We start from the raw sequence: 16,477 nt of genomic DNA, 5'->3' as shown, positions 1-16,477 counted from the left end.
TACCCTTGGAGAGATAGCTAATGATCTCCAGGCACCGTCGCTCCGAAAGGCAATGCGCAGATCTAAAGGAGGAGGCTGAATGGACGACTGAGAATCCAGATTCCCGTAGCCGCTGATCCCGCGAGGCGGGGGGCTGCGAAGACCCCGGGAGCTAAACACAGGATGACGAAAGCCAAGAGCCGTAATAGGAAATTATCTCGTTCCATAGCAGAAGAGCTTCTAGTATACATTGAACTCGAGGGAAGGAAACCAGTAAGAGGATCATCGTTTCTAGTTCGTCGTCGCTGACCTGTGACTGCAGCTAATGGCGTTAATCGCCTAGCAAGAAAGCCGCTCTCATCGCACGCTCATCCGTAAGAATGAGCTCGCTTGGCCAGTGGTGACCCTCATGCTTTTGCACGTTTAGATTCCCCCAGCATCGTTATCCCAGCGAAAACCGACCGCCCGTCCCGAGAGAATGAACTGCCCAAGACGCGCCTCGCAAGCAAGCAGGAATACCAGTAGTTGTGATGCAAAACGCGGCTCACCCGATTATGAGAAACCGCACGACCCTGCCTCGCCCTGCCAACGCCACAGAGCAAAACAGCGAAAAGGACCGCGGAAAGAGGCTGACTCAAATAGGAGTAGACGAAACATCAGGAGACTGACGGTGCAGGAGCTTTACTCCGATGCCTCGTCCTCGTCATCGCCGCCCTGCACTGGTCAGCATCGCGTCAAGGAGCTCGGGGAGCGGGATACATACGGCATTGTAGGCAGCCTTCTCGTCCTCGTAACGCTTCTTGTCGTTGGCAGCCTTGGCCTCATAGGGAGCGCGCTGCTTGTCGGAAAGAGCCTTCCACTTCTCACCCAGGATCTTGCCGACCTCACCTGCACGGCTTGTGAGTAGGTGCATCGGGTGTAGGGGAGCACGTCAACGTACCGAACTTGATGCCGGGGTTCTCCTCGCGAACCTTATCGCGCATGTCGTTGGCGAAGAACATGTAGGCAGAGAGGCCACGCTTGGGCGCGTTGGGATCTGGACGGTGTCAGCTACTGGCGCGAGGCGCAGGTGCGGGCAGGCGTACCCTTCTTCTTCTTGCCGTCAGCCTTGGCGGCCTTGGTCTTGCGGGAGGTGGTCTTCTCCTTGGGCATTGTCGCGGTGGTTGTCAAGCTGCGAGGCGGCGTGGTCAGCGCGATGTGCAGAGGTGAGCTGTTGATGGACGAGGCGGATGGGGCGCGCTTGAAATAGTCGCGCGGGAGCGTGGGTGCAGATTTCGGCGTGCAAACGCGTCAGGTGACGGGTGCAAGGGTGTGCGACCGACTGCAGAGCTGCAGCGACGGTGCAGGAAGGTGGTGGTGGTGAATGGAGCTGTTGTTGTGGGTGCAGAGGGTTGCTGGCGTGCGCGTGCATGGCGGGCGCATTGCGGGCGCGGTCGCAGAAACAGCGCAGAACAACAAGTTGGAAGCAGACGCGTCGCAAGAGGAGCTGGATGCACTTACAAGACGAATTGGAGCGGTGAGGGTGAGGGTGTGGAGATGGAGGGCGCCTGCGCAGCTCGTTAGTATGGGGTGCTGGGAGGCAGCGGTGATGGCGAGATGACGGCGAGAGCACTCGAAGCAGTCACGAATGAAGGTCAAAAATGGGCAGAACGAGAGCAGTGTCGCGCAGAAGTGCGAGAAAAACGCGTAAAAAAGCGTGCGTTGTGGTTGCGGTGGGCGGGCGGGTGCGAGGCTGCACTGCGCAAGCGATACTTACTCGTGGGGGGACGTGTCTCGACGGATTGTATGGGCGCTGTAGAGAGAGGGTGAGAGCTGCTGCGCAGTATGGGAGGAGGGAGGGCGGGACTCGCGGCCAGTTTTTAGTGAGCCTGGCGTAATCACAGCCTAGGCCGCGGTCACGTGCTCCACCACAACACAGCGCGGGCGCCGGACACGCCTGAGCCTGAGAGAGGGGCTCCTCTCAGTCGAATCGGCACGAAGCAGCCCGCTTTCCTGCCCAGTGCCGGGCCCAGATGCCCGTGATGCGCTGCCCGCCCGCCTCCCTGCGTGCGTCTTTTGTCCCACGGCTTGCAGCGCGGCCAACGGGCACCGCGTTGCGCCCGCGCGCAGCACGCCGCTTCTGGCCTGCCGCCCGCACACCCTCTCTCAGCACTGCCCACCTGCCGCTCGCCAAGCTGCTGCTCGACGATGCCCTCAGTAGTGGCATGATGCAGCCCTCCCGCCCAAGCCACGCCAATATGCCGTCCCGTCCAGCCCTCGTCCGGATCTTCGGCTGCGGAGAAGGAGCCTCCAGCTGACACGCTCAACGCTGGCTGCCCATTACGCGTGCAGCAGCCGCGCCCGCGTCCGCGCTGTCCGCCCGACTCGTAGCTGAAACACTGCGCTGACACGCTCGCAGAACCGACCCCATCCCCGGCCGCCGTGCTTCTCGGGCAGCACTGCAGCCCCGGTCACGTGCCCTGCATCTCGCTGCGCGCGCGGAATGTATAAGTAAGCGGCCTGCCCGCCCGCTGCCGATCGGTGCGCCTCTTTCCCCCCAGCTCCAAGCGGGCTGCTTCCCATTCGCGCTCGCCCTTTGTTTTTGTTCCGCGGAATTGAATGCCCCGTCCCCGGCAACAGCCGCCAGCCATCCAACGCGTCCCGGCACGCTTGGTACGTTGCTTGTTTTCGACTGTTTCATTAACAATGATGATGGATTTTCATTGCATGGCTTATCCGAGCATCTCTGTGCGGAAGCCTTATCAAATCTCTCTGATGTCGAAGCCAGCCGGCCGTTGTGTTTTCCTGTTTCATTCCAACTGGTTATCTGCGGCACCGGGCCCTGACCTTGCACAGGTAGTGTAGTGCTCCAGGACGCGTCGCTTAGGACGGCACGCCTGGTCAGCTTGAGTCGTGCGACTTGCAAATGTTTTCTTTCTGCCTGATCATATCAGATCGAACCATCGGGTGCCGCGTCGGACTGCCAGACGATACTCAAGACCCCGTCTGCACCATCTACAACACGCGATATTGTGGGTCAATGTTGCAGCATGCTCGACCGGATAGAAGATGGCGCCAATGAGAACTGTCTTTCACCTCGAGAGTCTTCAGCTGTGCTGCTGCCAACCTTTTTGCGTTTCTTACAGGGCTGTGACTCTTGGTATGGTACGCTAGGCCGGAAAACAATTCATCAATTTTCGCAACTCTGTCTCGCCAGAGCACTCTACTCACTCCATCCGAATACGTGCTTCGACTGCCCGCCAAGGAACGATGTAGCGCCCTTTACAGGGCGGAGAAGGATTACTTCTTCAACAACCCCATTGTGATAGCAATTCCTAGCTCTTACAACAGGCCCATCTCCAATGAGCTCACTGATTGGGTCCTACAACATGGCATATTGGCTGGTCCATTCTGCCATCCACGCACGACCCACATCCACTTCCCTTTCCTTGTCAAACGCCTTGCCCGCGCTTGGCTGGCAGGTCCTACGCATGCGTAGATGACACGGTGTGCACGACTTTCAAGATGACTTCATAGTGGTTTAATGACATCATCCTAGCCACGTAGTGGAGCGAAGTGGGTCACGTCTTCCCGTCCTTGCTTTGCACACACCAGGTCTATCATAATCTCTCCGCAAAATGCCCAGATCTGCTGCGGCTGCGGCTGCCCATCTGCGAAATTCTCCGGGATCTTATCCCCGCTTGCAGGACTGCAATGATCAGCTCAAGAATCTCATTACCCACGAGCTCTGGGAGAGGAGTCTGTATCTTTCCCAACAATATTATACGTTGCCCCACTGGTCGGACGGCGTTGCGGCTATAAAAATAGAGATCCGATTGGTCCCGGAAGAAGCTTATTTCGACCGCAATGTGTATATTACATACCTGCCACCGAACCACGTGCAGTGCTACTGTACCTCAGCAATATCTATTCGGATTCAACATGAGTTTGCTGTTTACTTGAATGCCCAGGCATTGCGTCTATGATAATCAATTCCTAAGTACGTCCTTTTCTACCTCCAGGTCGGAACTCCGTCTTATTGTACTACAGTCCCGTGTCGTAACCATTGTACGCAAGCCCTTCCGGTGGTTCGGCGCGGCTTCAACTGCCCCAATTAATGTTTTTAGACCCTATAGCCTAGGAATAAGACGAAATACATCTGTTGGGCTGTAAGAACCTCCGCTTTGAAGGGCTGATTTTGTACAGAACCAAGCTCGGGCTCAGACAGCGTTCACCGTTTAGGACGGGACGGCCAAACCATTCCATGGATTGGGTCAGCTTTTTGGCGAGCGCAAGACGCCGAACTTAAGCAACAGAAATATGATTCCAAGTGACCTTCAAACACTTCATCATCTAGCTTTATCTATCTATCCGATCATCTTGTACAATGTATTCGCTTGGTAGCAGAGTCGCTTAAGCTGATAATGAACCCAAATTCAAGGTAATATGCTCCCTCTTACTAATCACAGCCCCAATGGCTGCCAGAGAGCGAAGAGAGAATGGATCCAAGAAAGGAAGGCACGTTTCAACTGGTACAGCGAAGGAGAACTCTGCGCCTTCCAAAAGCAGCTGCATGACCGGAAGAAAAGTAATTGCACGTGCCGCACACCACCGGTCTTCCTATAAATAATATCTAGCATTTGCTGTACGCGCCTCTCCTCCTCTTCTTTCCTTGGCTTCCGAACATCCATCAATCCTGCTCCTTTACGCACCACCACGAAGTTCCGAAGCCGCCGCGACCCCACCACCATCGCCATCGCCATCACCATCACCATCACCACCATGTCTGAGCCCGTGCCCCCCGCAGTCGCTGCCGCCGCCACCAAGTCCGCCGACGCCCGCGCCCCGCTCAAGCCGTGCAACAATAAGAAGTTCCACGGCCATTGCTGGACCAAGGGCAAGAATCCCGATAGGCCGGAGGCCAAGGCCAAAGTGGTCCAGTGGGTCAAGAAAGAGTACACGCGCGACGACCGCGGATATCGCCTCACCCTCTGGACGGACGCAGCAGTCCATCAGACCAACGAGAACAGCACGCAGGAGGGCGGCGGCCCCGAGGGCGAGAACTGTTCCTCGGCCGTGGTGTACCGCAACCAGCTCAACGACGACGAGTGGGAATGGGTTGAGGAAACGCTCCTCCACGAGGGCATCGTCACCATTCGCTTCGGTGAGCTGAGCGCCGTCCTCCTTGCGCTGCGCAAGGCTCTGCAGATCGTGAGCTCTCCTGCAGGTGCCCACATCACCAGCGTCGCCATCTACAGCGACAACCTCCGCGTCGTCGAGTGGATCCGCGATTACAGGAAGGGAGCCACGTACTGGGAGGGGTGGTCCGGCCAGTTCCGTGCCGAAATGGCTGAGGCCGTCAACCTCACCAACAACATTCGCCGTATTGGCGTCCAGGTGGAGATTGCGTGGATTCCCGGACATGAAGATCTCGAGGGAAACATGCTGGCAGACTACATCGCGAGGCGCACGGCGGGAACGCTTCCGGGATGGCCTGAGAGCGACGAAGGCTGGGCAAAGCTTCTCAGCGGCGGTCCCGAGGCCTACGAGAAGCGCAAGAAGCTGGTAGCTGACCGCGAACGCGCCGAGCAAGTCTTTGCCGAGCGGGACGAGGCCCGCAAAAACAGGTCTTCCTGTAGGTGCCATCAGACAACCTTTCCCTATTTAGAAGAGAACAAGATAACTACTCACAGAACTACTGACCTACCTGACCTCTCCTCCACACCCTCGCCATCACCTTCACCAATACCTTCACATTCGGCACCACAGCTTTTCCATCACGACGACCTTCTCCCTCTCCAACACCTCTCCCCCACTTCTACAACACTTCTCCAACACATTTCCGCTGCGATATGCGCGGGCGTGGGCAGCTTCGGCTGCTCACGCGCCTGGCGAACAGCTCACACGTCCACGTCGTGCCAGGCGGGAACTTCCCAACGGTCTATTCTGCTGGGATGCTAAGATGAGCGAAGCTACCCTATAACTCTACATGCGGTAAGTCGTCAGTGCTGTAAGAAACCTTGGATTGATACTATGCTAATCATTCTGTGTATGACTGCCGTGGGTCGCTCATCGGCGTAGGGGCAAACCGCCACGGACTTCATCCGAGAGCCACAAACCTCCACTGCCTGTTTGGAGTACTGTCCAGTCATTCTCGTGTTCCTCCGCTGAACTTGGACGATATACCACTTCATCGCAACCAATTACCAGAACTGATGGTTCTCCCACAAAGCTAATCCACAGCAATTTATGAAGAGTTTCACACCAAGGAGATATCATGGGCATGGTAGTTTGTCGCTGATAGAGTTGGCTGATGTGACAACTTAGCATTAGGTATAGTATATCACTGTCGTTCTCAAACGTTTGCAGAAATTTAAGGAAACGCTTCCGTTCGAGTCATTTTCTTTATTGGAGCTCCAATCAATTTGAATTGTTGTCCGCCTTTGCCATAATATTCATAAAATCGCCACCAATCAGACACTCGAGACGAAAGGAGTCTTCCAGTATCCCGGAAAGTAATGAGGCAGCTTCGTTGCAATCCACCTCACGATGGCGGCGTTTGTCTCCTGCGGCTTTTCCAATGCGACCCAATGGCCGGCCTCGATGCTAACCTCGGTCAGGTTCTTGCAGTACTCCCTCATCGGCTCGCCCAGCCGCGACAAGGCGGTGTCACAAATAGTGTCCCACTTGGCCTCGATGAACAGGACGGGGAAGTGCAGATATCCCTCGTTCGGAACCTCCGTCGAGTAGACCTGGTTCACGTCGTGGTTGAGGTAGTACGCATTGGGGCCCTCGAAGCCGTTCCGCTCGAACTCAGCGACGAGCCTCTCATACATGCCCTTGTCGTGGGCGAGCAGCGACGTCTCAAACGGCGTCTCGGGCGCGCGGTCCAAGCCGCCGAACCAGCCGCCCGTCTTGCGCAACAAGGCCGTGAAGGCCGGCTTGCCGTAGTCGGCCGGGTTGCCCGGCGAGTAGAGCAGCTTGACCGTGTTGGCGACGTCGTTTTCGAGCAGGCGGGCGCTGCTTTCGGGCTCCTCGACGTGGAAGGCCTGGTAGTCCCACTGGGCGAGCGGGAACTGATCGGCCGGGTAGATGTCGCGGTTGGACAGGGCCACGAGCGACTCGATGCCCTTCTCGACGGCGCGGTACGGCACGGCCAGGCACGACACGGCCACGCACAGCTCCGGGTGGTGCGCCGCGAAGCCCCACACCAAGCCCGCGCCCCAGTCGTGCCCGATCCATACAGCCTTATTCCTTTGCAAGTGGGTCAGCAGCGCCCGCATGTCGCCGACGTGCTCCGCCAGCGCGTACGCCCGCCTGTTGTTCGCATTGGGCACGCTGGACCGCCCGTAGCCCCGGCAGTCCGGCGCGACGGTGCGGAAGCCGAGCGCCGCCAGCGCCAGCAGTTGCGGCTTCCACGTCTCGCCGTTGGCCGGCCAGCCGTGGATGAAGATGATGAGTGGGCCGTCGGTGGGCCCGGCCGACCAGTAGAAGGTTTGCTTGTCCCCACTATGGGTAAATGTGTTCTCCGTGAGAGTCGGTTGAGCCATGGTGCAGATGGGGGGAAGGCTTGCTTCTCCAAAAGATATCAGGACCTGAGATGAGCTTGGTGATAGGATGGTCTGGTGTTGAGCGGGCTGTGTGTTCCGAGTCTTCCGGCAACACGCGGGACGAGCAGTGGTTTTAAGAGTTCGGTAGGACGCGGCAATTGGGGACTGAGCCTTTTATATCCCTGGGCGACGGACAGCAGGCCCTTGTTGTTGTTAGTTAGAATACGATGTCTTGCCCGATTAGTAATAGCCCGGGGATGACACTCCCCGCGGAATACGCAAGTGGGTCGAATTACCGATTGCCGATATGCGATAGACTCGGAACGCGCGGGGTGCCCCGCATTAGATGTCTTGCAATTGCTATTGCCACACCTCAAATCAGAATGCAAACTCAGTGCAGCCATTACCCTGTGAAAAGTATCATCTTATTTCACTCATACGTTTGGTAACTTCAACTAGGAGACATGGTTAACTGGGGCCATCCGCCAAGCATTGCCAACAAACCGCCCTGCTAATCAACTTTAGCGTGGGACGAATATGGTGAATGATGAATTCCTACGGTGTGAGAGCGGAGAATAAACTATCCTGCTTAGGCATTCATCGACAACGGCGTGGCAAGCAAACCTGGCTTCCAGATACGGCATGTGCTTCAATCTTAACAAGGCCTTAAGGAGCATTGTCTTGGATGTATAGCTGACTGGCACAATCTTGCTAGCAAATGCATCAAGCAATGACTGAGTGCAGCCTCGAATAGAATAAACGTGACCTCTACTTCAAGCCAAGTTCTGTGGAATAGCTGGGCCTGGGAAAATTTGCTGGTTTAACGCCAACGATACCTTCCTCTAGCACAAGCGCCTTGCATATCGCTACTCAAACGGTTGTCAAAGGATAAGACAACTCAAGTGTAAGAGGAGTATCGATTAAAACTTCTTCAAATCAGTATCGTCCAGACCAGCTCTGGTATATGCGCCGATAACGCTCCACCATGCATCACCCACTGTCTTTTTTGAACCTTCGCCAATAAGCCTGCCGTCAAAAGCAACCTTGCATCTCCACCATCTATGCCTCTGCCTCGCCCTCGCCCTCCAGCTTCTCCCTGAAGCCCTGCCTATCCGCCAACTCCCTCTCATCCGGGTCGCGCACCTCAATCTCCAACACATCCACCCTGTTCTCCTGCTCCTCATCCTGCTGGTGGACGCCTGCAACACCCCTCTGCGCTTTCCTCTTCGGGCGGATGAACGTGCGCTGCACAATTGGATAGTAATACGCGGCCTTCTCCAGCCTGCTCTCGTCCGTCTCGGGGTCATGCAGTGCCACTGCAACCGTATCATCGTAGGGATCATGGGGGTTGCCCGCCTGCTGGTAAGTCTCGTAGCAGCGGACGCGGTCGAAGCGGAAGCAGCGGCGGCCCGTGGCCTCTGTCTTCTCGGCGTCGTACAGCGCGTCGTCATCGCGCTCCGGGTCCGTCGTGCTGAACTTGCGCTTCAGACCGCGCACAGCCTCATGCGATGCCGGCAGGAAGAACTCGTAGTCGTAGTCTGGCTGCGGCGGCGGGCCCTTCGCCCGGTCGCCCTCTGCCTCGTGCTCCGCCACCTTCACCCGGTACGCCTCCTCCTGCTCTGCCGTCGGCTCTAGCACCCGCAGCAAGCCCGCATCGACACGCTCGTCGTACGTTGGGCCCTGGTTCGCGATGGGGTTCGTCTGGAACTTGGCCACGATGTAGCCACCCGTCTCCGTCACGGCGTCGAGGTCCGGTAGGATTGGGTACGAGTCGACGAGCTTGAGGCTTGGGTTGAGCGGGTGTTTCGGCGCATCCCACGCGCGACGCTCCTCCGGCGTAATCTCCTCACCCCGCAGGTTCTGCACCGTGTCCGGTCCCTTGTATGCGTCCTGCGGGTACGCGATGTCAAAGCCTTTCAGGATCGACCGGAGGATGTTGATCGGCTCGTTCTTCTCTGCATCGGTCTGCTTCTTCCGCTTCGGCGCCAAGCGCTTGCCCGGGTCCCGCAGTCCGCTATGTCCACCGCCGCCCGCCGCCGTCATGTACTCGGTTCGCCGCAGGAAGCTGACACCGCCGGCCAGAGATGAAGGCTTGCCCAGGGTTGAGAGCGGTCTGAGGAGGGCCCTGTCATGAGGGTGGAGTGCTACGGGCTCGTCGGACGCCAGAAGAACTGCGCCGCTAGTTAGCAAAGTGTTTTCGAGTATGGGTAGGTGAGCGCTGGACGGATGCGGCTAACCAGAGTCATCGCCCTCAAAGACGCCGGGCAGACCGACAAGGTCTATGGGCATTCCGAGCTCCGCATCAGCTTCGACATTAAGTGGTTGTTCCCTGGCCAGGCGCGACGCGAATCCGGCGGAGGTGTACTGGCCACTAGCTAGGCCAGTATTGGGGATCTCAAGGAGCTTCGGTGGATTGGGTGGAGGAGGGAGCGCATTCGAGTATCGTATCCTCGCAATGTAGTCCTGGTGGTAGACGCGCCCGCCGCTCGACATGGTGCACGATGTGAGGGTTGGATTTGCGGGGTTGAAGGGGAATGGAGGTGCTACTTGGAAAGAAGTCGGCGAGGTGAAGCGCGTCGTTGCGCTGCGACGGGAGTCCGTGCGCGCTGCTTCCGCGGGCGGTGAGTAAGTAACGCATCATTTTTGTGGCACCATGGCAGCAACAATAAAAACGATGCATTGTTCATTCGCGGTCAATTCTAATAATGAATCCCTGTGATATTAACTTCTCCGTTTTTCAATTCCCTTGCCAGCGCCCGTTTCCATGACTTCATCTACCATAAGAACATGCACTTCTGCATCAACAGACGGCTGCCGAGCATGTCATACTCCTTCTGCGAGATCCAACTGTCGTTTCCGCTGCTGCTCAGCTTACCGAACACGCTGCCACCCTTCCAGACCAACACCTGAGGGTCCAGATCTCTCGGCGGTGCGCCGATAAGAATATCCTTCCCAAGGCCGGGCAGCAGTGATCGGAGTCGGTCCTCAAGGAAGGGCATGAAGCCAGCAACCTTGCTGCCGCCACCAATGACCATAATTCCACCGTAGAAGTCACGGGCCTTGCGATCGTCTCCGCGTGCTCCATGCTGGATTGACGTCATGATCGCCGTGTCAAGTCCTGTGACGGGAAGAATCTTGTCGCGTTCTTCGGCCTGCTTGATCTTCTCCAGCGTTGGATCAAAGAAGATGCTGCTAGTCGCGCCAAAGCTGCCTCCCTCACCCGGAGCTGCGCCAGGAGCAGGCGTGTCCTGAGGAGCCTGTGGGGTGTTGATTCCGTCGGGTCCTGGGGAGCCAGCCACCGATGAGCGTGGTGTTCCTTCTTGCTCGTTCAGCCGCCCTGCCAAACCAATAGGATTGGACTTGCTTGGAGTTTGTGTAATCATTGTCGGCAAAGGCTTGGGTTCTGGGACAGCATTGGTGGCCACAGCAACTTGTGGTGCTGTGACACTGTTGTCTGTGATGCTGTTTTGTGCTGCAGATTGCGGATCGTTTGGCGATCCATCGTAAAGGTCGTATGAGCGATCGATAAGTTTCCGGCGGGCCTTGAGCTTGTCCGAGTGATCAAAAATCGTCGGGTGGAAGTATCCCTATCAAGTCAGCATTCGGTATTCGCTTAGGCCAGTGACGGTAAGCATACCATAGGTGATAGCATTGTCTCATCGTAGCACTTGAAGAAGTACTTCCTCGTATCCTCTCCGAAAGCTCGCAAATGAAAGTCGTAGAGCTGTACCGAGATATCCGCTTCGTTCATGGTGCAGAATTTCTGCTTCAATTCCTCGGCAAGCAGCCAGTCGTATCGCCGCTTCAAGTTGATGTCCGAATACGGGAAGTAGTCATGCAGCATCATACGCATGAAGGTCTCGGTCACGTCCGTACCGCCATACTTGACGTTGACGCGAGAGTCCTCAATGCACATACCTTCTTCCACACAGCAGATTGACGTCTTCTGCGCCCCAACATCGACAATGCAGGAGCTCGAGTAGCCAGCGCCAAACGTTGCGGAAAGACTCTCTTGCTGAAAGCACACTCGTCCAAAGCCAAGGCCTCGCAGAAGGATGTCAAGCATCTGAGTGACATAATTGCGTTCAAAGAGATCCGGAATGATACAGACACATCCGTACTGGGGCCAGTCTTTCTTGTGTTTCAGCCCAAGCTCAGAGATAATCGCGTGCTCGATGATCAATGAGATGTCCGAGTAGAGTGTATTCTTCGTCTTGTAGTCCTGTTCATTGAACCAACCATGACGAATGGGCCAGAAGAGCTTGTAACGAGGCTCCGAGTTTTCCGGGATGCGTAGAGCAGCTCGACCCAGGATGTAGTCGGGTGCGTCAGAGCCTATTTCCGTCCACTCAACCCGATGTGGATCGTTGTGTTCACTGATGACCTCCGGTGGAGTCCTCCTGTTGTAGTTGACAACAAGCTCCTTGGAGTTTGGTAGCACCCTTCTCTTATTGGCTCGCATGCGTTGCTTGAGGTCGTTAGACATTGAGTTGTATTGCGAAGAAAACTCTTCGCCGAACCACTTGTCTGGATCCTCTGGAATCTCGTCATCGACTTTGAGGCGTTTTGGTAGGGGTTCTCCACCATCTTCTTCCGCCTCATTCTCGGGCCACTTTCGGGCCAGGACCATGGGAACCGTTTTCGGCAAAGCATCGCTTGCAAGGCCTATCCTCAGGTTCTGGCTTCCGGGATGGATCACGACAATTTTTGACCCAAATGCTTCTTGGCTCGCTGATGTGGCCCCGTTCTCTTCTTCTTCTGCGTTGACGTCTACGCCTTGTGCTAAAGCCCTGTCTTTGTCGCGTGCTTGTTGGACCATACGACTGGTGGCCTCCTCTTGCTGGGTCCGGTAGGCGAGGAATTGGTCATCCCGCTTCAAGTATTCACTGTGATACTAAGTTAGTAAGACTAACCTGGTGAGAGGCGAAGATTAAGTCTGAAGGGCAGGCAGTTGGTGAATTGAATGATTTGGCAGCAGAGCAACGGATTCCCCTTCTCTTATGCAGTTGTTGTCTATGTTAACATTTGGGTTATTTCAATCGAAAGGACGAATGTATAGGTCGGTTTCGGAGGAAACATAGAGTTGAAAACATTCGTGGGCGTGAACATCCGGGTATCTCATGGTATTGCTCTTGGAGACGTAGCAGTGTACTCTGTCGGATGGGTTGCCTGAAAGATTGGGGCGTATTCGGTTCGTGGCATTGATTGCTGTTGCAAGCCCGTGGTCCGGTCGGATTGAGCAGTGGCGGAGACATCGCTAGGAAGAAAAACTGCTGCTGGCCGCAGAGGTGACGTGGGCAAAGCTGGCCACAGCCACTACAAAGGTATTCCTTCGTATGTGATGACAGTAGATGCAAGAGCGTCTCGGCTGGGGCGGCTTGCATTAGGCTGCCCGGCCCTATCCCTTGCAAGATTCCCTCAGCTTGTTTGCTCCTCGCCCTGGAAAGGGCGCAATCATGCTTATTCTTTGATAACACCCCTTCCGAAATAGTATGCCAAAGCGCGGTGTTCTCCAATATGTTTTGGCTTGTTCGTTCCTGAGGTCCCAGATCCAGACATGGCTCTTTGGTGCGGAGAGATAGGGCCAAAAGTGTGTAATGCGGAGGAGGTCTAAGAAAGGTGTGCGGCCACCGGATACTGCTAGATTCTGGTGCGAGGAGTCTCAAAGCCTTCACCGATGGACCTGTTGAGCTTACGCCGCGGTCGCGCCTGCTTTGCGAATCCGTAGACGGGTGTCCTCTCGGTCCGGTTCCATGGTGCCCAAGTTCGCTCCCGGATTTCACGCCAAAACCAGCAAGATTGTACGAGAAAACAACGCTATTATGTGTAGGAGGGCGGGGAACAGTTGAAAGGAAACGGGGGAATACGGACGTGTAGTAGTTTTTCTGATTGATCATGCTGACCTGGGGCCAGGTGGTGAGGTCCAGATTGTTATCCGTCCTCTCCAGGCCTGAAGGCCACATGGCAGAAGTCAGCATACAGAAGCAATGGTGCTCGCGGCGAGCGGAGCGGCGGAGGGCAGCTCGGGCGTTGACAGGCGTACCTTCGTCCCTCATGAGGGAGCGGCCGGATTTCTTGCCGACCATGGTGGGCAGGTGGGTTCGCGACCGTGACAGCTCTGGTAGGGAGATATTCGCGCGCGGATGCGGTGGTGTTGAGGCGTCGGCGGGCTGGGGATGAGATGCAAGCTCGAGGTAGCTAGGCCTAGAAGCGAGTGATGGCCCGTGCCTGGCAGTGCGGCGGTCTTCAGGCCATGGACCCAGCAGCGCGGAGTCAAGACGGAACAACTCCGCAACCAACTCTCTCCATTCGCATCACGGCTCGTGCCCACGGCCGTCACGCCTTCCCCCAAGTCGAAATGGGCGGCGCTCGGCTCTCCTCACCCTTGCGCCGCAAATACCTTGGAAAGCAATTCCGGCAGTGGGCCGCCGACAGGGCTTGATTGGGGCCTATGAGAAATGAAAAACCCACGACCCGTTTCAACGCCTCACGGCCCCTAATAACACTCTTTTTTAACCTGAATCCTTCTCCATAAACTTTCGCTTTTCTTCGCATCCCGTCCACGGCAAACCTCCGCCCGCCTCCTTCCGCAAACCACCACCACCATGGCGTCCACTAGCTCCGGGTTATCGCAGCTGGTCGTCGATGCCAAGCCATTCCCCTTCAGTTTTCCTTTTCGCCACACGGCCCTGCTCGTCATTGACATGCAGCGCGACTTTCTCGTTGAAGGCGGCTTTTCTCACAGCGTGGGCGCAAACTTATCCGCAGTCCAGGATTGCGTCCGCCCTGTCATGCGGTTGCTGGATTCCTGCCGCGAAGCCCGCCTGCCCATCTTCCACACGCGAGTGGGCTTCGAGCCGGACCTGTCTGACTGCCCGTCGATTACTCTGGCCCGCCAAGCACCCGCTCATGGCAACGCTGGGCTCACGGTGGGGGAAAGGGGCGCGATGGGCAGGTATCTCGTGCGCGGCGAATACGGCCATGACATCATTGACGAGCTTCGTCCTCTTCCCGGCGAGGTCGTAATAGATAAGCCTGGCAAAGGCGCCTTCTGGAACACCGAGCTGCTTCACAAGCTCAAGGCACGCGCTATCACTCACGTCCTTGTAGCGGGCGTAAGTACCGAATGCTGCTTGTCCTCTACTATCCGTGAGGCTAGTGATAGAGGCCTCGAGTGCTGTGAGAGTTCATCTCCATGTTGGATGGACGGTCATCATGCTGACGAAGTACAGGTGTCATTTCAGAATGTACTGCTGGATTCAATGAGGACAAGTTCCGACGGGGAAGCTTGGACGTGATCCATGTTGATGGAGGTCTGTTTGGCTTTGTTTCCAAGCTTGAACGTGTCGTAAAGGCCTTGGCCCCTCTGGCGGAAGCGCGAATTTCACAGGATGAGCGGTATCGGCAGAACGGAGATATGCGTATTCGCCGGTTACAGGCTGCCTACAGGTCTGGCGTGTCTCCTGAAACAATCATGGACTCTCTTTACCGTAAGATTGAGGTCTACAAGGGAAACGACCCTGCCGTATGGATTCACCTGGAGAGCCGAGAGGCTGTTCTTGAAGCGGCGAGAGCAGTGCAAGAGAAATGGCCAAATCCCCGGGAAAGACCGCCTCTTTTCGGCGTTCCTTTCAGTGTCAAAGACTCGATCGACATTGCAGGCTACCAGACCACCACTGCATGCCCGCCGCTCACACATATGGCGTCAGAATCTGCACCAGTGTACGAGAAGATCATAGCCAATGGTGGTATCTTCATAGGGAAGACGAACATGGACCAACTAGGCACGGGCATGACCGGTTGCCGCAGTCCGGAAGGAACCCCGCATTCTACAATGCATAGAGACTACATTGCCGGAGGATCCAGCAGCGGCAGCGCTGTCAGCGTAGGCGCAGGGCTTGTATCGTTCTCCATTGGGACAGACACGGCAGGATCCGGACGCATCCCGGCAGCGTTCAACGATGTGGTTGGGTTCAAGCCTACCCGAGGTCTTGTGTCCATGCGCGGCATCACTCCTGCATGCGCCTCTCTGGATTGCATAGCGGTCCTAGCTCGCAACATAGGCGAAGCTCGCATGGTGTGGCAGGTGATCGAAGGGTATGATGGCGCGGACCGGTATTCCAAGCCGCCCAATGCGCTTGAACGGCACATCAATGCAGTCGGTCCCCAGCGACAGACATTCCGCTTTGGAATCCCACCACCTGAAGCCCTGGACGCGTGCCACCCGCTGTACCGCAAAATCTTCAACCACGTCATCAGGAAACTTGTCAGCATCGGCGGAGTTTTGAAACCGATAGACTGGACGCCGTTTGAAAAGGCTGGGAAGCTGCTGTATGACGGAACGTTGGTCATGGAACGGCTTGCAAACCATCCAGATGATTGGCTGGAGAAGAACAGAAACTATCTCCACCCGGTTGTAGTGGAGGTTTTCGACGGGGCTGTGGCGCGGCAAAGCACGGCCGTCCAAGCTTATCGAGACCTCCAGGCCAAAGCTCTGTATACGCGCCAGGCAGAGGAGACACTTAGTGCCGGGGCCAACGGCGTCGACGTCATCGTCACCCCGACCGCTCCAGCGCATTGGACGATCGAGGAGGTGCAAGCAGACCCTGTTAAGAAGAACAGTGCGCTCGGCGAGTACACGCACGCCGCGAACGTGCTCGATCTCTGTGCTGTATCTGTACCGGCGGGCCTATATCCTCTTGACGAATTGCTTGGGACCGAGGGCAACGAAGGTCGGCTACCCTTCGGGGTGCAATTCATGGGCGGCAGCCGCATGGATGCCGAGCTACTAGAGGTCGCGCGGCGGTTCGAGCAGTCATTGGACCCGTCGGCGGCGGAGAACGAAAGGCACGACAAATACAGCACCGTTGGTGGCAGCAATATGAGCAGGAAGCGCAGTCGCGACGAGACGCCGACGCTGGTAGAAGAGATGAATACGGAATAGGAGACGGCTTGCCGCGTAGGGAAAG

The 16,477-nt window shown here is 56.5% G+C and overlaps 4 protein-coding genes across 4 annotated transcripts; 1 reads left to right on the top strand and 3 right to left on the bottom strand.

Annotated features, from left to right (window-relative positions):
* Positions 1–660: 660 nt before the first annotated feature.
* Positions 661–1,131, bottom strand: LTHEOB_5487 (High mobility group HMG1/HMG2; the record flags this gene model as incomplete). The annotated part of the gene is made up of 4 exons (XM_035514637.1): positions 661–693; positions 743–867; positions 920–1,015; positions 1,065–1,131. The coding sequence occupies 4 exons, from the start codon at positions 1,129–1,131 to the stop codon at positions 661–663; spliced, it is 321 nt and encodes a 106-aa protein (XP_035373777.1).
* Positions 1,132–6,431: 5,300 nt separating this feature from the next.
* LTHEOB_5486 (Epoxide hydrolase) lies at positions 6,432–7,508 on the bottom strand (the record flags this gene model as incomplete). Its single annotated transcript, XM_035514636.1, has 1 exon — positions 6,432–7,508. The coding sequence occupies one exon, from the start codon at positions 7,506–7,508 to the stop codon at positions 6,432–6,434; it is 1,077 nt and encodes a 358-aa protein (XP_035373776.1).
* Positions 7,509–8,567: 1,059 nt separating this feature from the next.
* Positions 8,568–13,594, bottom strand: LTHEOB_5485 (Actin-like protein; the record flags this gene model as incomplete). The annotated part of the gene is made up of 5 exons (XM_035514635.1): positions 8,568–9,679; positions 9,746–10,092; positions 10,287–11,095; positions 11,146–12,394; positions 13,380–13,594. 5 exons carry the CDS (start codon positions 13,592–13,594, stop codon positions 8,568–8,570), a joined length of 3,732 nt encoding a protein of 1,243 aa, XP_035373775.1.
* Positions 13,595–14,113: 519 nt separating this feature from the next.
* Positions 14,114–16,452, top strand: LTHEOB_5484 (Amidase; the record flags this gene model as incomplete). The annotated part of the gene is made up of 2 exons (XM_035514634.1): positions 14,114–14,687; positions 14,741–16,452. The coding sequence occupies 2 exons, from the start codon at positions 14,114–14,116 to the stop codon at positions 16,450–16,452; spliced, it is 2,286 nt and encodes a 761-aa protein (XP_035373774.1).
* Positions 16,453–16,477: the final 25 nt, after the last annotated feature.

This window comes from Lasiodiplodia theobromae, assembly GCF_012971845.1.
Source record: "Lasiodiplodia theobromae strain AM2As chromosome Unknown scaffold_15, whole genome shotgun sequence".
NCBI lineage: Eukaryota > Fungi > Ascomycota > Dothideomycetes > Botryosphaeriales > Botryosphaeriaceae > Lasiodiplodia > Lasiodiplodia theobromae.
This window is presented reverse-complemented; position numbering and strand designations above follow the sequence as displayed.